Source organism: Anomaloglossus baeobatrachus, chromosome 4 (assembly GCF_048569485.1).
Source record: "Anomaloglossus baeobatrachus isolate aAnoBae1 chromosome 4, aAnoBae1.hap1, whole genome shotgun sequence".
Lineage (NCBI taxonomy): Eukaryota > Metazoa > Chordata > Amphibia > Anura > Aromobatidae > Anomaloglossus > Anomaloglossus baeobatrachus.
This window is the reverse complement of record NC_134356.1, coordinates 683,739,657-683,761,049: the sequence shown is the minus strand read 5'-3', so window position 1 is coordinate 683,761,049 and position 21,393 is coordinate 683,739,657. Positions and strand designations below refer to the sequence as shown.

Sequence of the window (21,393 nt, the reverse complement as noted above, 5' to 3'; positions counted from 1 at the left end):
TTGTAACTGTGCCTTATGCAGGAGCACAAAAAATATGCTCAGCCACAAGATCTATCTTCCATGAGTCCCCTAGCCACGAGTCCATCCTTTTGATTTTTGGCAGCCCTTGCACACAGTGCGTAAGCTTTACTGGCCTAGGAGTCCCACTCCTTAATAATGGGCAAAAAAAATTTAATTCCGAGGCCCTCCTCTAGGTGTCTTCCAGGCTGTATTGCAGACCCTCCTTCTAATTTTTGGCAGGCCTTGCACTTAGTGCATAGTCAAGGAACCCTTCTCCTTAACAATGGGGAAAAAAAAGTGTATTCTAATATTGTCTTCTAGGTGTCTTCCGGGGTATCTTGGAGTCCCTCCTTCCAGATTTTGGCAGTCCTTGCACATAGTGCATAGGCTTTACAATTCTAGCAATCCCTCCTGAATAATGGGCAAAAAATTGTGTTTTCAGACCATCCTCTACCTACCTTCCTAGGTGTATTGCAGTCCCTCTTTCTAATTTTTGGTAGCTCTTGCACATAATGCATAATCTTTACTAGTCTAGGAGTCCTACTCCTTAACAATGGGGAAAAAAAAAATGTATTCTGATGCCCTTATCTATGTGTCTTCCAGGGTGTATTGCACTCCCTCCTTCTCATTTTTTGCAGCCCTTCCACATTTTTTGCAGCCCTTCCACAAAGTGCATAGGCTTTACTAGTTCAGGTGAAAACAAGCCACATTCTGCTTATTTAAGGCTATTAATTTCCCAAATTTACACTTGCCACAATTGTTACCTTCGGTGTGTAAAACAAATACCAAAGAGTGGTAATACATTTGGCCTCTGCCTACAACCTTGGACAACGTCCCACCTCAATACAAACCCTGAGCACCTGTGAACCTTATCCTGGTTGAGGCCAAAATTTAATCCACAGGGATGTACCGAGGTCCTTCTTTTGGCCCAAAATCTGAAAGAATTACGATCCTGTGGATCCATGCCAGTACTTGTGAGGAAAATAAATTATAGACACGAGATTTTCTTGCATACCAATTTCATAAATGATCCAGTCGAACATAAAATTTAAAACAATCAGATTTCCAGTGGTCTAATTTCTTGGCACCTTTTTCTGGCATACCGAAAACATTTGCCTTTAGTGGTGGTGCCAATGCCATAAGAGCAGGTCCCAAATTCAGATGGTTGGAAACTCAATGTACCAATAAAATGTTTAAAAATTGCCTCAAAGTTAATACTTTGAGCACAATACATGAAACAGAAATTAACACCCAGAGGTACGCAAACAAGTGAAAGCAACGAACAACTCTTAATGGACAAAATTTTGAACCCAAAGCCCTAGTTATAATCTATGACCTCAATGACCTCTGGTCCATTATTGACTTCTTAATGCACCCTATGATCGCAAAGTCTCCAACCATCACATCCGACACGTACAAAGCTCCTTACATTTTTCTGCTAGCTGTGACCAACTCCCTAATCTACAGTGTGTAAGAAATGCTAAAGAAAAAGCTGCTCTAAAACGTGCTGCTTCAAAATTGTCTCTGCAAACAAAAGCCAAATCTACTAATTAGTTAAGTAATAAGTAACAAGACACTGTATGTTATCGATCAGTCAAAATTACCTCCTCCATCCATCCTTTGATGACCTCTTGTCAGGTCCTCACCGGACACCGCTCCTGCGACTTCTGCTTCGGTCATCAGGCGATGCCGTTTTCCCGCCGTGGACTGTGCTGGTGATAGGAGAAGAGTCAGTGCCAGTGGCTCTGGCCTGTACAGGCTCCGCTCATCCACTAAGTTGGGTGTCCCTGGGACCTGCAGTACCACTGGCTGACTGTGGTGGCGTATGTCATCCAGCTGAAATTACCACCATTCAGCTACAGCCAATGGGAAGACACCGCACCCTTCTAATTCCGCCTCCGGTCTGCTGGTGAAGTTACCATCATTCAGCTACAGCCAAAGTGAAGACACCACACCCTTCTAATTCCCCCTCTTGTCTGCTGGTCACTGCCAGATATAGTTTTGTATTCCTGGTTGTGTCTGGTTCCCACTCTGTTCTGACTATTGATCCCTGTAATTTTTTCCTCTGCCTGCTCTGACTACTCTCCTGCCTGCTGTTTTTGTACCTCCCTGCCATCTCCGGTTTTGACCTCGGCCTGATTTCCTGACCTACGCCCTTGTCTGCCGGTTTTGTCCTTTTTTTTTCAGTATCCCCTGGTTTGACTCTGCCTGATGGCTACTCTTCTTGGACTCAGCTTTCCTGAGGTGGCAATCTCCGGGGCCCTGTATTTGCAAATCGCTGTATAGGGGTTAAAGGGTTTTGTGGTTCTTGGGGTCCTGCTTAGTGGGCGTCTTTCCTCTAGCATGTCCGTGTCAGCCATTCTGAGACTTTGGTTCCAGGCAGGCGTTACACCTCTCAGACTATAGAATGTTTTGTAACATCAAATAATCCATTCAATTTTAAGGAAAAGGCAACCCAAACAAATGTTTTTGCGCCCTGATTGCTGAATCCACCTTATGGCGCCCTTTGAGCAAAGTCTTTGCCTCAACGTGGTAAATTGCCCCACAAATACATGTTTCTAAGCATAACCATGTCTCCTAGAAGTATCTTGTGATACCAAAGGCAAAGGAAGCTCTGTGAGTTTTCCTCCAATAATGCCAATAAGGATTCTGGTCACATCGCACCATTTGGATCTGCCAACGGGGGTTGATATTTGTCCAAGAAAAAGGATTCTACCATTAGACACAAGTTTCCCCCAAAACTCATCAGCTACCACAATCAGAAAACATTCCGACACAAACCTTAGTGAGTCCTCAACTTGGGCCAATGATCCATGCACCACTGAGTGCCAAAAATGGCGCCAAAAGCTGTGAACTAATTGATCTCAAAATCAATCATCACTCTGGTAAAAGGCCCTACTACTGCAAAAATGTCCACCAAATGACTAAATCCAGGTTCATTGACTAAGTTCACCACATCACTTCATAAGGGTAACAAACGCCCCTAGTGACTAGGAAAAGATGCCCAGAAAAAATCCTTCCATAAATATAATACTATACGCAAAGACCAAAAGACCAAGGAAAGATTGCATCTGATGTCTAAGTGATCTTCTTAGTCTATGGGTGCGAGAAGAAAATCAGACGGAACACGGAACATTTGTATGGTGAATGATTTTTATTCACATATCACATGAAGCTCATAGCAAATGAAGTTCATACCTTCCTGGCAATAGATAAATAGATATTAGATTGATGATAGAAAGATATTAGATATAGTTAGATGGATAAATAGATATAGAGAGCTACATATCCTGCAGAGAACTAATTTCCCAATTTCCCTACATATAATAAACTTGCACCTTTTTAGTGACTTTCATGTGGTACTAAAGGGTACTCAATCTTGTTTAACCTAATAAAGTATTAAAAAAAAAAAAAAAAAAAACACATTTTTGATAACTAGCAAATCTAAAGTAGATAGCTGGGGGCTGATATTCTCAGGCTGGGGAGGCCCATAGCTATTGGGCCATTCCCAGCCTAAAAATAGCCGCCCACAGCCACCTCAGAAATGGCACATGCATTAGAGGCACCATTTCTGGCTCTTCGCTTCTGCTCTTTCCGGCTCCTGGAAGCCAACATCACCCCGATGTGTGGTTAGCATAATTGTGGTCTTCTACAGCTTAGTGTTCTTGCAGTTGCAGGGTACCTGTAATATATTAGCACTGCATTAAGAGGTTGAACATCTTAGGAGGCCTTAAGTCCAGGGGCCAAATGTCTCCGTTCCCACCCATACATGTAAAGTGGTGACGAGAGGTGGTGGTGGGAGAAAACCGCCTACTGTGGGTTTGTGCAGAATGGCCCACCGGGAATCTGCTCGGTCAGGCAGATGGCCGATCCAGGCTTAATTATAGGCATCATAAGTCGTAATTTACAACTGACGTGTTATTCTCTTGGTGTTTCAGATTAGAGCTGAAGTCTCCCGGTCTCTACCGCTGCCAGAAGACTGCATTAAAATTTTTGGTAAACGGACCAGTTATCATTGAGTATAAAGTGGATTCTTGGCGCGATCACTTAAAAGACATCCCAGAGAACACTTATGAGATTTTGGGTCCGCTGTTTAACATAAGGATAAGTGGTGATCCCAGCGCTGTGTCTGCTGTGCACCTGCCCCATTACCTCTGCCTAAAGAGTAAGTCCATTTTTCGGATGCACTGAGCTGTATAGGTGTTACCTTCTCTCAATTTCAGAATGAAGGAATGGTAAAATAATTTATTAATGCAGCTACAAACTATACTTTGTTTTTGGCGTATTATTAAGAACTAGCTGTACTCCCCGGCTTCGCCCGGGTTAATAACTGCTGTTAACAAAATAGAATGTATTAACAAAAATGTATTCTGCACACAAAGACCACAAAACAAATAGATATATATATATGTAATTATAATGTCTGTCTCCCCCTCTGTATATATCTCTCTGTCTCTCTTTCCCTGCCGGTCTCTGTCTGTCTTTCTCAGTTTGTCTCAATCTCTTTCCCGGTTTGTCTATCTGTCACTTTCCCTGTCTGTCTGTTTCCCTCTTTCCCTGTCTGTCTGTTTCCCTGTGTCTGTCTCTGTCTCCGTCTGTCTCTTTACCTGTCTGTCTCTCTTACCCTGTCTCTCTCTTTCCCTCTCTTTCCCTGTCAGTCTGTCTTTGTCTTTGTCTGTCTCTTTGTGTCTGTCTCTTACCCTGTCTGTGTCTGTCTCTTTCCCTGGCTGCATTGTGACATGCTAACATTCCATATAAGGGTGTGGCTGCGCATTCTTCTGAAGTTCTGGCTGCACTGTGGCTCCCAGCTCCATTCGCTTTATTAGAGGCAGGTTTTTTGGTGAATAACTAACTGTAAAGTGCGGGGTTAAAATTTCCCCTCAAAACATAGCCTATGACGCTCTCGGGTTCCAGAGGTGAGTGTGCAAAATTTTGTGGCTGTAGCTGTGACGGTGCAGATGCCAATCCCGGACACACACACACACACACACACACACACTCTCTTATGGGTTGCGATAAGGACGAATTTTGCATTTTTCCTGTTCAATGTACTGGCTATCAATGTAAAAGTAGTGGACAACCCCTTTAAATCTAGCAAAGGAGCCTAATGAAGAGAGGGTAACAGTGCGGTTTATTCTCTAGACGTTTCAAAGTATCCTTACTAGTCAGGAGGCCACAGCCACTTCCTAGCTCAGATGAATGGCTCCCAGTGCCCAGATAAACAGTGCTCAAACTGCCCTATAGTGTGCTCCAACGTTCAGGACACTTTTTACTATTGGAGAGGCTTTTAATGTTGATTATCTGTAATTTTTTGTGATAGGATTATATCTCACAGCACTTATTAGTCTTTCTAGCACCTTCACGATACAATATCCTTTTCTATCCTCTAGGCTTTAGTGAGGACACAGCAATGATTAACTGCGCTCAGTTTAAAGATGGAAAAATGGCGCTGCTGACACCAACGGAGATCAATCCTTTTTCTATATTGTTGGAGAATCCCACATTTTCCCACCTGGGGGTCATCTTAACATCAAGAAGGAGTAAGATCCAGATCCATGGAATGGTCCTGATTTACTTAATCATCCTGTATAAAGTTGATGCAGCAGAGCAATACTTATTCCACCTCTATGTAATGCCGTACTGCAGAAATTCCCAGGAGGTGAGTGATTACAGAAACATGGTAGACCCGACAGACATATAAATAGTCCAAAAAACAAAAACTGCATTACTGCTATATAGAATACACTTATTAATTTGCACAAAAACTGGCCAATTTGTCACACCGTTGACTTGTGGACTCGCTGGACCACCGGGGACCTGTGGCAGCACATTACCCAATACAGCAAGACACTGGAGAGTACATGGAGAATACAGAAGAGGGTTTATTATAGGATTGGTTACAGAGCAGGTGGTGAGAGGGCCCAAAGGGTCACAATGCAGAGCTCTGCCGGAGGAGCAACCGGTGAGGGGAACCCCTATACAGGGATTATCCCGGCACAGCTTTAGAGGGTCCAACAGCCGCTTACCAGAGGGATGACTCGGGCTGAGCACCACCGGAGGAGCAACCGGCGAGGGAACTCCTATGCAGGGAATATCCCAGCAAAGCCCCAAAGGGTCCGACAGCTGCTTACCAGAAGAACTCACGCTGAGCACCACCAGAGGAGCTGTCGAAGGAACCCCTATACAGGGATTATCCCAGCTCAGCTTCAGAGAGTCCAACAGCCACTTGCCAGAGGGATGACTCACGTTGAGCACCACCGGAAGAGCAACCGATGAGGGAACCCCTATACAGGGATTATCCCGGCACAGCACCGGAGGGTCCGACAGCCACTTTGCAGAGGGATGACTCACGTTGAGCACCACCGGAGGAGCAACCGGTGAGGGAACCCCTATACAGGGATTATCCTGGCTCAGCTTCAGAGAGTCCAAAAAACAGCCACTTTGCAGAGGGATGACTCACGTTGAGCACCACCGGAGGAGCAACAGCCGAGGGAACCCCTATACAGGGATTATCCTGGCTCCGCTTCAGAGAGTCCAACAGCCACTTGCCAGAGGGATGACTCATGTTGAGCACCACCAGAGGAGCAACAGTTGAGGGAACATTCTATACAGGTATTATCCCGAATCAGTTTCAGAGAGTCCAACAGCCACTTGCCAGAGGGATGACTCACGTTGAGCACCACCGGAGGAGCAACTGCCAAGGGAACCACTAAACAGGGATTATCCCAGCACAGCCCCAGAGGGTCCAACAGCCGCTTGCCAGAGGGATGACTCACGCTGAGCACCACCGGAGGAGCAACCGCCAAGGGAACCCCTATACAGGGATTATCCCGGCTTAGTTTCAGAGAGTCCAACAGCCACTTGCCAGAGGGATGACTCACGCTGAGCAACCAGTGAGGGACCTCCTATACAGGGATTATCCCGGCACAGCATCAGAGGGTCCGACAGCCGCTTGCCAGAGGGATGACTCACGCTGAGCACCACCAGAGGAGCAACTGGCAGGGGAACCCCTATCTAGGTATTATAAAAAAAAGTAAAACTGAAGAGATAATGACGACAAAACGGGATATGGGTCCCCCGGCACAGCAAAAGCTCATTGTATGTAAATATACATATTAAATATTAATGACCAGCGCTAAAACATATGATCTATGGTCTGTTAGAATTGTAAACAAAATACCCTAAAAACAAAAACAGAAATGTAATGTCTACCAAAGTGCAATAGTGCAACAATATGTAGTCAAATGGCAAATATAAAACACTATGTGCTCAAGAAACAGAACAGGGTCAAGATGCAGCGCACAGAGAAAGAAGACTCAGTGGTGACTTAACTGTATTTATTAATACATAAATGGGGACAGGGAAGGACAAGGGAAACTTGTCACAAGGAGAATAGGTTTGGTTTTAAATTGCACAATAATAAACACAGCAGCTCATACAGATTCAGGGAAAATCGCTCCTCAATAACTCGTAGCCCACGTTAATTACTATGGGGGAAAGTATATTTATATGTCAGAGCCTCTGTTCGTAGTCCTCAGATCCTATAACCTCCATCTCTACAGGTCACAGTCACTATCTTGTGGAACAAACTAAGCTTAAATCACTACCATTATAATCCCCGCATAAGGTAACACACGGCTGGCAGAAGGTGACAGCTTGGCGGATTCGGGTTACCCACAGCTGGGCATCTTGACAGGCAACGTCTGCAGCTTGACCACGTAGTCTGGGCTGGGGGGGTCAGGACCGGCACAGCGGGGGTCTGGATCTTGACCGGCATAGCAGAGGTCTTGAGGCCTGTCTTCAGGGGCTGGCTGGACAGTGCGGGGGGTCTTGAGGGCTTGCTTGGCCGTGCGGGAGCTTTTGAGGGTCTGGAGGGCTTGATGGGTGGTGTGGGGGCTCTTAGGGGTCTTGAGGGCTTGCTGGGTGGTGCGGGAGCTCTTGAGGGTCTGGAGGGCTTGATGGGCGGTGTGGGGGCTCTTAGGGGTCTTGAGGGCTTGCTGGGTGGTGCGGGAGCTCTTGAGGGTCTGGAGGGCTTGATGGGCGGTGTGGGGGCTCTTAGGGGTCTTGAGGGCTTGCTGGGTGGTGCGGGAGCTCTTGAGGGTCTGGAGGGCTTGATGGGCGGTGTGAGGATTCTTGGGGGTCTTGAGGGCTTGTTGGGTGGTGCGGGAGCTCTTGGGGGTCTTGAGGGCTTGTTTGGGCGGTTCTAGGTTCGGGACTTGCGGACTACCTGCTTCAGTCTGCTCCAGAGCAGTCTCTTTGCAGCACGAATCTTCTGCTGGGGAGGCTTCTTCCCCATAGCTTGCACGTCTTCGCACTGCTCCCTCTGTGTGTCTAAAGACCTCTTCCAGTTTCTCCTCTTCCTCTTCCCTTGTCTGCTGCTGAACTGGTCTGTCTCCCAAAGCCTTCCCCCAGGAACCATCCTACCCGTTTTGGATCCCTAGGTTACTAAATGTGTTGCGCCTATCTATTCTGTCTTCGGCCAGCAGAGGGCAGTGTTGAACCGTTAATCTCATAAGGCTGCACAGATCACTGTGCCCATATTCCTACACAAATAGCAGCTACAGAGAAAATACTGGACTGTAAACAAAACGCCCAACGTGCAAATGTGCAAAGACTACAAAGTGCAGAACGCTTTTTGCTACAATAAAGATTTTTCTTGTTCAGCTCTCTTGTATGTAATTTGCACAATTTGTGCAAAATCCATAAGTGATGGTTAAATATGGAAGAGGTTTTAGTTTTTTTTTGTTTTTTGGGGTTTTTTTTTTAAATCTGGGCCTAAAAAAACCTAAAAATCGGTCATTGGATTTGAAAAAAATTTCATAGACCCAAATTTTGAATACATGTATTTTTTTTTTATTCTGTTATTATAAACCCTATCGGATTGTCGTTTTGTAATTTCAGATTCTTGATGAATATCAATTAGATGATGGATTTCTAAAAATCGACAAACCTCCACACATCGAAGACCCTGTACAAAAAAATATTAAATACCGTGTTGCCGGGTATCCAGAAGAAGTAACAGTTTATCCACAGGTAATTCATTTCTTAAGGAAACCTCCGCATTGTAGTTATTGTTAGTTGTTGTCGTTGATGATCAGTGACCGCATGATCATGATTTCTGGGAGTGTGGTTGATGCTTGGTCTGGAGAAGGAAGTGTCATGGGTGACATAGTCCTGGGGTGTCCGGCTGTAGAAGGTCACAGTGTTTGGTTACACAAACTGCTGACCTTCCTGAACCTATTCTTCCTGCTGTGGTGTAAATGGTATCCTATGTAAAGTATCTTCTCTGCTTGTGGTTAATCGCTTTACTTTTAGGACCCCGCAAATATCCTCATCTTTCAGCTGCTAGTCATCATCACTTCCCCTTGTGTCTTTAAATACCCACATTTCCCCTTAGTCTTTGCTGGTGACAGAGTTATATTCCTATACAGGCCCTGGATGCGAGCAGTCGGCTTGTATTCAGCTGAACAAACATTGTTTGCTGCTGTTCCTTTCCCTGAGTCTTCATGGAGATAAGTTATTTGTTCACTTTCCCCGGTTTGTTTTCTTTTATGATTCAGGGACCGAGGAGGATCAAAAAATGCGGAATCCCAAATGGTAAGAGTGGCTGGAACCTTAACTGACTGCAGACCTAATCCTGACACACAACTAGAAGTAGCTGTGAGACGAGCCTACGATGACCTAGTCCTCTCGACACAGCCGGAGAACTAAATATTCTCACAGATAGAGATATAAGAAAGCTAATCTGCCTCGGAGCAGTTCCTAAAGATAGCTAGCCCCCCACATGTAAAGGCTACGGTGATATAGAAAAACACAATACAAAGCTAGAAAAGACAGATTCAGGAAAGGTGAGGCCCAAACTATCTTTATAGTAAAGGATAGGAAGGAGCACTGTCTGCAACCGTAAAATAAACCCTAATAAATACCAGCACTTCTGATATGGAAAATTCCTGAGGTCACACAACCTCTCCCCCACTGTATCAGCACTCTGATGTTACTGGGATCCAAAAAACACTAATACAGATGAGAGACTGAATTAATACCAAGCATGACAAACATACCTTGGAGAATTATGGAGCTAAGTATACGGGAATGATCCCATTTCACCAAGAACTTCACACAGGCAAAATAGGAATCAAGCATTAGTATCAAAGCAGAAAAAAACAACAAGAAAGTGGAAAACAAACAGCAGAGGTACAAAGACCACTTATGAGAGGAGTTCTGGTAGAGAACAGGGCTGGTTACAGAATGTCCTTAACACACAGGAGACAATTGAGCACCGGCAAGTAACAAGAGAAAACTACTCCGTTATATAGTCCCAATCTGACCCTGATTGCCAGTCCTCTACAGGTGTGTGGCTTTCATTCCACAAATAAACTGCACCGCCAGCACTGACCACAAGAGGGAGCCCCAAACTGGAAAATGTATTCACAACAGTTTTCCCTGTGTCTCCTTTAGGTCTTAGTGGGTTTGACTAAGTGCTCATTCGATCCATTCCTGACCTAAAGCCCCCTTCACACATCCGTGTCTCGAGACACTGACATACGTAGACCCATTAAAATAAATGGGTTTGCCCACACATGCGTGTTTTTACATGGACCATGTGTCCATGTGCAGTATACGTGTGTCCGTGTGCGCCACACAAAAACTTGTTTGTTTTTTCTCCGGCAGCACAAGTGTCACACGGACCGCACATTGATGTGATCCGTGTGACATCAGTGTGACACGTACTGGAGAAAACCACGTGTCTGTGAAATAAATTGTTTTTCTATACTCTCCTTTCTCCAGCACTGCTGTCACTTGCTTCCGACCCCCGCTCATTATGCTCATTGCATATGCACTGCACCAAGGACCGGAAGCAGCAGCAGAGGCATCAGCACCATGAACAGGTAAGTATAGAAGTTCATGCTGTCAGTATTGTCACAAACCACCGGGGGGGTCACTCAGAAATCCCCCGCGCTGGCTACCAGTACGTCACAATCGGGGGGTAACAAGTGGGGGTCACCCCTCCTTTATACCTCCCGACCGACAGACAGAGCACGTGACGCGCTCTCTAGCGCCCCTCTTATAGTCAGGCCAATTATGGAATTGCCCGACCATAAGCAAGGAGGCCGCTATACTACTTATGCCGATTATTGAAGGGTCCCCGGTGAGAGTAAGGTATATATTCCCCCGACCTCCGCGGGCGGAATATATAAAATCTCCCCGAATCTCACTGGCCTCCCCACAATAATCCTTGGCACAATTCGCTGCCACCAACCGATTTACGGTAACTATTAGCCGAACACACAGACGTGGGATTCAAGATCGAGATAACAGAACAGCCCAAGATTAATTATATAATTTAATCAGCCTAAAGCACACTAGAAACTACAATATATACAATAGGGAATCTACAGAATATACAGTTATGTCAGAGTACAGTTAGTCAAAGCATGGGTTACAAACAGGCATACACAGTTCCAGCAGTTACCTTGTTGCGTCTGGCCACAGGGGGGCGCTGTAGACCAGGTTTCCAGGAACTCCCTCACAGGTCTTTCCCAACCAGGCCCCCGAGCAGAAGAACCCTGGAAAATGGCCGAAGTAGGGTTATCAACCTGGGCAGATCCAGGTCCCCTCCTACCTTCGTGACCTCACAGGGAGCACTGCTCCACCCCTGGCTTGAGTTATGGACAATATCCCAACATGGAACATGGGCCATAACTTTGCCTGGGAGCGTCGTAGGCGGACGCCAATGCTCTCATTGTGACAGTTATGAATTTAGCTACAGAACGAGGGGACTCATGACCTGTCTGCCAGTTCCCCATTGGCTGATATCACGCCTGGGGCATTTCCCAATGTCCTGCTCCCATAAAAAGGGGGTGCCGGCATCGTCCACATGCGGAGACACCATTTTTATGGTTGCCATATTTATCGGAAATATGGCTTGCGAGATATGAACCATTTTTTACTGGAGTCGTTCTGTCTGGCTATTTCCATAGCCTTGCTAATGAGATACAGCTCCTACTACAGGGTGACGGCAGGGAGTCATCCTGTGTCCATTGTTCCCACACCACCTCATTTCCATATCACAGGACATGGCCATGGGATTTGTTGCTAAACCAGTTGTGTGAAGGAAAGGGGGGTGACACCAGGAGAGGGCTTCCTGACATACTTGAATATCATGATTTATCGTCATATCTCCGGATTTACCTCACACCTCCCCCCTTTTGAGGGCGCTAGGGGGCAGCACACTCCGGTGTTCCCCCGTGCGCCCGTCCGCGACCTCTCCTTGTCGGGACAGCCCGTCTGCGTTACCGTGGTCACGGCCCCTTTTGTGGCGAATGGTGAAGTTGTATTGCTGGAGCGCAAGGCTCCATCGCAACAATCGCCCATTCGTCCCAGAGACGGTGTGCAACCAGCTGAGGGGATTGTGGTCCGTCTCCACGATGAAGTGGCGCCCGTATAGATAGGGTTGCAGACGCTGCAGGGCCCACACTATGGCCAGGCACTCCTTCTCCATCGTGGAATAGGCAACTTCCCTTGGTAACAGCTTCCTGCTCAGGTACAAGACTGGGTGCTCTTGGCTCGCAGAGTCCACCTGGCTGAGCACCGCACCGAGGCCGAAGTCACTGGCGTCGGTCTGTACTACAAACGGCCGCGTGAAGTCGGCTGCCTGTAGCACGGGCGGGCTGGACAGGGCGTCCTTTAGGGCCCGGAAGGCTGTCTCGCAGTCCATTGTCCAATCGACTGCAGAGGGCAGCTTCTTCTTGGTGAGGTCCGTCAAGGGCTTTGCCAGGCTACTATAGCATGGAACAAACCTCCTATAGTACCCAGCGGTCCCCAAGAAGGACATCACCTGCTTCTTGGTCCTGGGGGTGGGCCAGGATGCGATGGCTTCCACTTTCTCAGGCTCGGGCTTCAGTGTTCTCCCACCTACCCGGTGACCGAGGTACTGGACCTCGCTCATGGCCAGCTGACACTTTCCCGGCTTGATGGTCAAACCTGCCCGGTGGATCCGCCTGAGCACCTGTGCTAGATGCTCTAGGTGGTCCTCCCAGGTGGGACTGAAGACGGCAATGTCATCCAGGTACGCGGCCGCGTACCCTTCAAGTCCCTTGAGCAGGGTGTTGACCATCCGCTGGAAAGTGGCAGGGGCATTCCTCATCCCGAATGGCATCACCGTGGACTCGTACAGTCCAAATGGGGTAATAAAGGCAGAGCGTTCCCTGGCCTTGCGAGTCAGGGGGATCTGCCAATATCCCCGGCTCAGATCCATGATGGTCAGGTACTGAGCCCCGGCCAACTGATCGAGCAGGTCATCGATGCGTGGCATTGGGTACGCATCGGCGACCGTGACAGCATTGAGCCCCCTGTAGTCCACGCAGAACCGAGTGGTTCGGTCCTTCTTAGGGACGAGGACTACAGGCGAGGCCCAAGCGCTGTTGGATGCCTGGATCACCCCCAGCTTCAGCATCTCGTCAATCTCCTGGCGCATGTGTTGCTGCACCTCCAGGGAGACCCGATATGCTGAACGCCGGATCGGGGGATGATCCCCAGTGTCCACGTGATGGACAGCCAAGTCAGTCCTTCCGGGCTGGTTGGTAAACAACCCCCGGAAGGGGAGGAGGGTGGCCCACAGCTGGGACCGTTGGTCTTCCAAGAGCTGGTGGCCAACCTCCACATCCTCAATGGATCCGCCTGCCCTAACCTGGGCTAGCATATCCAAGAGGGTTTCCGCTTCTCCCTCCTCGGGCAGGTTGCACACTGGGAGCGCACATGCCTCCCGCTCATGATGTGCCTTCATCATGTTCACATGGAAGGGCTTCCGCCTTCCACGGGCAGGGTCCAGGGTGACCAGGTACGTCACAGGGTTGAGCTGCTGGTACACGAGGTATGGGCCTTCCCAGGCTGCCTGAAGCTTGTCCTGTGGTACGGGGACCAGTACCCACACCTCTTGACCCACTTGGTAGGTCCTCTCACAAGCGTTCTGGTCGTACCAACGCTTCTGATCGGCCTGGGCTTGAGCCATATTGTCGTGTACCAGTTGCGTCAAGGCCTGCATTTTGTCCCGGAAGCGCATGACATACTCGATAACCGACACTCCAGGGGTGGCCAAATCCCCTTCCCAAGCCTCTTTCACCAGAGCCAGGGGGCCCCGCACACGTCGCCCGTACAGGAGCTCAAACGGTGAGAATCCTGTTGAGGCCTGTGGAACCTCCCGGTAAGCAAATAACAGGTGTGGGAGATACCGCTCCCAGTCACGCCCATGGGAGTCGACCAACATCTTAAGCATCTGCTTTAAGGTGCCATTGAACCGCTCGCACAGGCCATTAGTCTGTGGATGGTACGGGCTGGCCACCAGATGTCGCACCTGGACTTGCTTACAGAGGGCCTCCATCAGCTGGGACATGAATTGGGTCCCCCGGTCAGTGAGCATTTCCTGGGGAAAACCCACTCGGGAGAAAATCTCCAGCAATGCGGTGGCCACCTTGTCAGCCCGAATGGACGACAAGGCCACTGCTTCTGGGTACCGGGTGGCATAGTCCACTACCGTCAGTATGAAGCGTTTCCCGGAGCTGCTGGGGATGGCCAGCGGGCCGACCAGATCCACAGCCACCCTCCTGAAAGGCTCATCGATGATGGGCAGAGATACCAGTGGGGCTTTGGGGCGTGGCCCCGCCTTCCCCACTCTCTGACAGGTTTCACACGAACGGCAGTAGGCAGCCACATCGGCCCCCATTTTTGGCCAGTAGAAATGCTGGTTTAACCTGGCCTTGGTCTTAGCGATCCCTAGGTGTCCGGCCATCGGAATCTCATGTGCGATCCGCAACAACTCCGTCCGGAACGGATAGGGTACCACCAACTGTCGGTCCCTGGGCCACGCCTCCGGTGAACCCTGCTGGACCGTGGCCCGGTACAGCCGTCCTTGGTCCCAGACCACTCGCTCCGGGTCCGAGTCCGAGGGAGGCTGTGCCGCCTGCTCCTTAAGAGCTTTCAGGCTGTCGTCAGCTTCTAACGCTGCCTGAAACCCCTGACTAGATGTGGCCAGAATCGACGAGACTGTCACATCTTCAGTCAGTACCCCGGGACCTGTGTCCTGGCCTCCACCTGACTCGGCTGCCACTTGGTCAGAAGGGGAAGAGCTATCGGACCTCCGGGAGGCCCCTTGGCTTCCAGCACTCCCACTGCGGGTGACAGCGGCCACAGCCGCTGCGACCGTGGGTCGTGCCTGCTCCTCCTCCGTTCCTGACCAAGTCGCCGGGTCAGGCAGACCTACCTGGCATCCTGACACCCCGGTTGTGGGGGAACCATGCACCGAGATCTTACCTGGGAGCACTTCCGCTCCTGGACCGGCCCCAATCTCACCTGCCTGTTCCCCTCCTGCAGCAACAGAACCCCGCTGTGAAATCTCTGGGGACCCCACATTTGCTGTGGTAGCCCCCACCCCACACACTGGTCCTCCCCCTGCAGCACCCTGCTCTCTGCTTATCCCTGCAGAGGGCAACAGATCCCAGCTCACAGGCTGATTACTTGTAGAGGCATTGTCACACCTTTCTCTGACCCCCTCCCCTGTCACAGCTGCAGCTGTGTGTGTGTCTATGGTGTCTGTGCAAGCAGAAATATCAGAGTTCACTCCCTCCTCCCTTACATCATTCATAGATAACACATTAACATTGTCCGGAGGCATGTCAGTACGGGCTGAAGGTTCAGCCCTTGGTTGGGGCCCAAACTGGGAGGTTATCTGCCCCAAGTCTGTCCCAAGTAGCACGTTTGCAGGGATCCGATCAGTTACCCCCACCTCTCTCACCCCTCGCCCTGCGCCCCAGTCCACATAAATGTCAGCAACAGGCAGCGCCGGGTCAATGCCTCCAATCCCGGAGACAGCGAGGGTTTTTCCAGGGATCAAGTCTTGGGGGGACACCATCTCAGGCCGCACCAGAGTCACCTCCGAGGCGCTGTCTCGCAGTCCTATGGTCACAGACCGGCCGACGGTGACAGGTTGGAAGCTGTCCAGGGACCTACCACCACCCCCACCCACACAATACACCTTGGGCGGCCCTTGGGACGGGGACGGAGCCGGGGCCTTGGGACGCTGAGGGCACATGGCCTTGAAGTGTCCAGGTAGGTTGCACTGGTGGCACCGTCTTGGTTCCGCCACGGGCCTGGAGAGGGGAGTTGAGGGGGACACCCCCTGCAGTCTAGGGGCAGGTGGGGCAGTCGCAGAATTCATCTTACCCCCTCTCCAGGTGCTGCTGGTGGCCGCTCTCCTGGCCTCAGGGGCCCGGTTGTTAGTGTAGTCATCGGCAAGGGCAGCTGTAGCCGTGGACCCCTTTGGCTTCTGGTCTCGGATGAACTGGCGGAGATCCTCAGGGCAGTTCCACAAGAGTTGCTCCGTGATGAACAAGTCCAGGATCTCCGGTCCGGTGGAAAGCTGCAGGCCTTGGGTCCAGTGGTCGGCAGCTCGGGCAAGTGCCCGCCGGTGGTCAGCCCAGGAGTCCTTTGGTCCCTTCTGTAGGCTCCGGAACTTCTTGCGGTAGGACTCTGGAGTGAGGTTGTACTGTTGGATCAGGGCCGCTTGATGGTGTCGTAGCCCTGATCTGCCTCAGCAGGCAAGTCCCCAAGGACATCCAGGGCCTTACCCCTTAAACGGGGGGTCAGGTATTTGGCCCACTGGTCCTTGTCCAGATGGTGCTGCAAGCAAGTCCGTTCAAAAGCAGTCAAGAAAGAGTCCAAGTCTCCATCCTTCTCCAGCACTGGGAAGTCCTCAACACGGACCTTTGGAAGTTTGGTGTCTCGAAGGTCACATGTGGCTGATGAGGGCCGGAGCTGAGCTAGCTGCAGCTGGTAGTCACGGTCTGCCTGTCGCTCTCGCTCTTCACGCGCTGCCTGCCGCTCTCGCTCCGCAGCCTCACGCTCTGCGTGCCGCTCTGCCCTGCGCTCTGCCAGGAGTTCCTTGTAGCCCTTCTGGTCTCCAGCCTGGAGAAGGGCCATAGCCATTTGAAGAAGGCTATCCGAGCCTCCCAGGCTCGGTGGAATGGCACGTGGTGATCTGCGGCACGCTGCGGAGCCTGGTGATTCACTGTCCCTTTCAGAGCGGAGGGCTGGCATCTGGCTCGTTGAGGAACCTTGGGTGAGCTGCTCCTCATCTTGTCCAGCAGTGCCAGGTTGCGCAATGTCCTCGGCAGAACGGTTTTCTGGCGTCGAGCTCCTGGAGGACTCGTGGGCAACCTCCTCATTGCTGTCCACAGCACCGTCCTCCCTCTCTTCGGCTCCTGCCTTAGCATTGGCCAGTTGCATAGCTCTGCTCCTGGTGCCATCAGCCATTCTTGCAGACTTTTGGTCACTGACACCGAACTGACACCTGATGCCTCCACACACCTTACAGTATCTGCACTCTGACACTCTAGTGTTGAGCTAGTCTGAAGACCCCAGCAGCCACAGCTGCTGCAGGCAGTCTTTAGTGTCTGGGAGTATGGGTCTCACACTCACACACACTATTATCTCGATCCCACCGCTATGCCACCAATATGTCACAAACCACCGGGGGGGTCACTCAGAAATCCCCCGCGCTGGCTACCAGTACGTCACAATCGGGGGGTAACAAGTGGGGGTCACCCCTCCTTTATACCTCCCGACCGACAGACAGAGCACGTGACGCGCTCTCTAGCGCCCCTCTTATAGTCAGGCCAATTATGGAATTGCCCGACCATAAGCAAGGAGGCCGCTATACTACTTATGCCGATTATTGAAGGGTCCCCGGTGAGAGTAAGGTATATATTCCCCCGACCTCCGCGGGCGGAATATATAAAATCTCCCCGAATCTCACTGGCCTCCCCACAATAATCCTTGGCACAATTCGCTGCCACCAACCGATTTACGGTAACTATTAGCCGAACACACAGACGTGGGATTCAAGATCGAGATAACAGAACAGCCCAAGATTAATTATATAATTTAATCAGCCTAAAGCACACTAGAAACTACAATATATACAATAGGGAATCTACAGAATATACATATGTCAGAGTACAGTTACAGTCAAAGCATGGGTTACAAACAGGCATACACAGTTCCAGCAGTTACCTTGTTGCGTCTGGCCACAGGGGGGCGCTGTAGACCAGGTTTCCAGGAACTCCCTCACAGGTCTTTCCCAACCAGGCCCCCGAGCAGAAGAACCCTGGAAAATGGCCGAAGTAGGGTTATCAACCTGGGCAGATCCAGGTCCCCTCCTACCTTCGTGACCTCACAGGGAGCACTGCTCCACCCCTGGCTTGAGTTATGGACAATATCCCAACATGGAACATGGGCCATAACTTTGCCTGGGAGCGTCGTAGGCGGACGCCAATGCTCTCATTGTGACAGTTATGAATTTAGCTACAGAACGAGGGGACTCATGACCTGTCTGCCAGTTCCCCATTGGCTGATATCACGCCTGGGGCATTTCCCAATGTCCTGCTCCCATAAAAAGGGGGTGCCGGCATCGTCCACATGCGGAGACACCATTTTTATGGTTGCCATATTTATCGGAAATATGGCTTGCGAGATATGAACCATTTTTTACTGGAGTCGTTCTGTCTGGCTATTTCCATAGCCTTGCTAATGAGATACAGCTCCTACTACAGGGTGACGGCAGGGAGTCATCCTGTGTCCATTGTTCCCACACCACCTCATTTCCATATCACAGGACATGGCCATGGGATTTGTTGCTAAACCAGTTGTGTGAAGGAAAGGGGGGTGACACCAGGAGAGGGCTTCCTGACATACTTGAATATCATGATTTATCGTCATATCTCCGGATTTACCTCACAAGTATGCTATGTGGATGTCACACGGATAGCACACGGACACACGCACACACTTGCGTACCTACTCCATGGACCGTGTGTGTTTTGCACGGACATGTGAAAGAGGCCTAAGCCCCAGTTCAAGGTCATCTAGGGCCAGGTATCATGATTTGACCTGTCTATAGATGGGAAATATGATATATGTATGTCATCCATTTGCCCGATATTAATTTGGAGCTCATAGGCAGACTTCACAGATATGGAAAAAGAATGCATATTATTCCTCACAATGCTAATAATGTACCTTCCATAAATATTGGATCGATGCAAACCCCAATATTCATCACAGACCACCTATGCCCAAGTGTCTAGCAAAGATGCTTTGATGAGAGAACGAATATGCATTTGAGGATTTTCATCTGCTTATAGCAAATGTATTAGCTAAATTACCTGTCCACACCGGGGGGTCCTAACTGAACAAGTGGGCCAGATGTTAGATTGCAAGCTCTATTTCCTCCTTTGTTATTATTTATCCCTCCTGTGCAGGGTAGGGGGGTGCAATTGTCCTCTTCAGAGACATCTGTATGGATTTTAATTTCTCTCTTGGTAAGCTAAGAATGCATTACACTAGAGGGGCTACACTCTCTAGAGGGGTAGTACATAAGTGTATATTATCAGTGCCGACCCAGAGGTAGATGACTAGCTCTCTCTTTTACCATATCTTCAAAATACTCCCCAATATTTAATTGTACAACAGCTCCAAACATAACGAAACATAGAACGCAGAATTTAGTGCCCACTATTCCTACCCATGTATCCTGTCCATTGGTGATATTTCATGCAATTGACGCAAAAGAAGAACCGTCACACTGTGTGACGACATAGACTCAGTGCCTAGCATGGGTTAACTTTCTTAAAATCCAGCCAGACATAATGATATCTTGTTTATAAACAGGGGATAAGCCCATCATTGTCTCTACCAGACTCTTAGGAGTCCAGTGTTAAAGTTCTTGTTGACTCATGTAATTGCCTTGGCCAGTGAAGGTCAGACACCAAGACAAATCAATTATGCGAACCTCCCATTGTTTTGCTAGATGCGATGTAACTTAGCTGTGTCTCCCTTGTCTCTGCCAGAGACCATTACTACTAGGGATATTTTGTATATGGCTTGAAATCTAGCCAATAAGAGCCCAGTCTTATCCACCAATCGTGAAGACCCCAATGGGCTGAATGCAGAGCTCAGGGTTATAAGAAAGAGGACTATCCATTGCCCAGGTAGACTCTTGCTACATGCTACCAATCTAGGATCTGCGGATCCGATTGGCAAGCCATAATCGAACCTGGATTATAATTCTAAATGGACTTCAGCATCGAATGCAAAGATTTGGCTGAGATATCAGACACTACCTGTGAGGTAAATCCGGAGATATGACGATAAAACATGATATTCAAGTTATGTCAGGAAGCCCTCTCCTGGTGTCACCCCCCCCTTTCCTTCACACAACTTGTTTAGCAACCCATCCCATGGCCATCTCCTGTGATATGGAAATTAGGTGATGTGGGAACAAAGGACACAGGATGACTCCCTGCCGTCACCCTGTAACAAGAGTTGTATCTCATTATAAGGCTCTGGAACTAGCCAGACAGAACGACTCCAGTAAAAAATGGTTCATATGTCACAAACCACCGGGGGGGTCACTCAGAAATCCCCCGCGCTGGCTACCAGTACGTCACAATCGGGGGGTAACAAGTGGGGTCACCCCTCCTTTATACCTCCCGACCGACAGACAGAGCACGTGACGCGCTCTCTAGCGCCCCTCTTATAGTCAGGCCAATTATGGAATTGCCCGACAATAAGCAAGGAGGCCGCTATACTACTTATGCCGATTATTGAAGGGTCCCCGGTGAGAGTAGGGTATATATTCCCCCGAATATGTCACAAACCACCGGGGGGTCACTCAGAAATCCCCCGCGCTGGCTACCAGTACGTCACAATCGGGGGGTAACAAGTGGGGGTCACCCCTCCTTTATACCTCCCGACCGACAGACAGAGCACGTGACGCGCTCTCTAGCGCCCCTCTTATAGTCAGGCCAATTATGGAATTGCCCGACAATAAGCAAGGAGGCCGCTATACTACTTATGCCGATTATTGAAGGGTCCCCGGTGAGAGTAGGGTATATATTCCCCCGACCTCCGCGGGCGGAATATATAAAATCTCCCCGAATCTCACTGGCCTCCCCACAATAATCCTTGGCACAAACTCGCTGCCACCAACCGCTTCACGGTAACTATTAGCCGAACACACAGACGTGGGATTCAAGATCGAGATAACAGAACAGCCCAAGATTAATTATATAATTTAATCAGCCTAAAGCACACTAGAAACTTCAATATATACAATAGGGAATCTACAGAATATACATATGTCAGAGTACAGTTACAGATAAAGCATGGTTTACAGACAGGTATGCAATTCAGTTACCTTGTGCGTCTGGCCACAGGGGGGCGCTGTAGACCAGGTTTATCTGTAACTGTACTCTGACATATGTATATTCTGTAGATTCCCTATTGTATATATTGTAGTTTCTAGTGTGCTTTAGGCTGATTAAATTATATAATTAATCT

General features: G+C 49.3%; 1 protein-coding gene across 1 annotated transcript in view; it reads left to right on the top strand.

The window, feature by feature from the left end:
- The window catches only part of LOC142302826 (uncharacterized), a 93,303-nt gene that overhangs the window by 43,286 nt on the left and 28,624 nt on the right, over positions 1-21,393 (top strand). Inside the window, exons 9-11 of the mRNA XM_075343936.1 lie at positions 3,939-4,165; positions 5,391-5,659; positions 8,902-9,033. Coding sequence (XP_075200051.1) covers positions 3,939-4,165; positions 5,391-5,659; positions 8,902-9,033 — 628 coding nt within the window. The remainder of the gene's footprint in view (positions 1-3,938; positions 4,166-5,390; positions 5,660-8,901; positions 9,034-21,393) is intronic.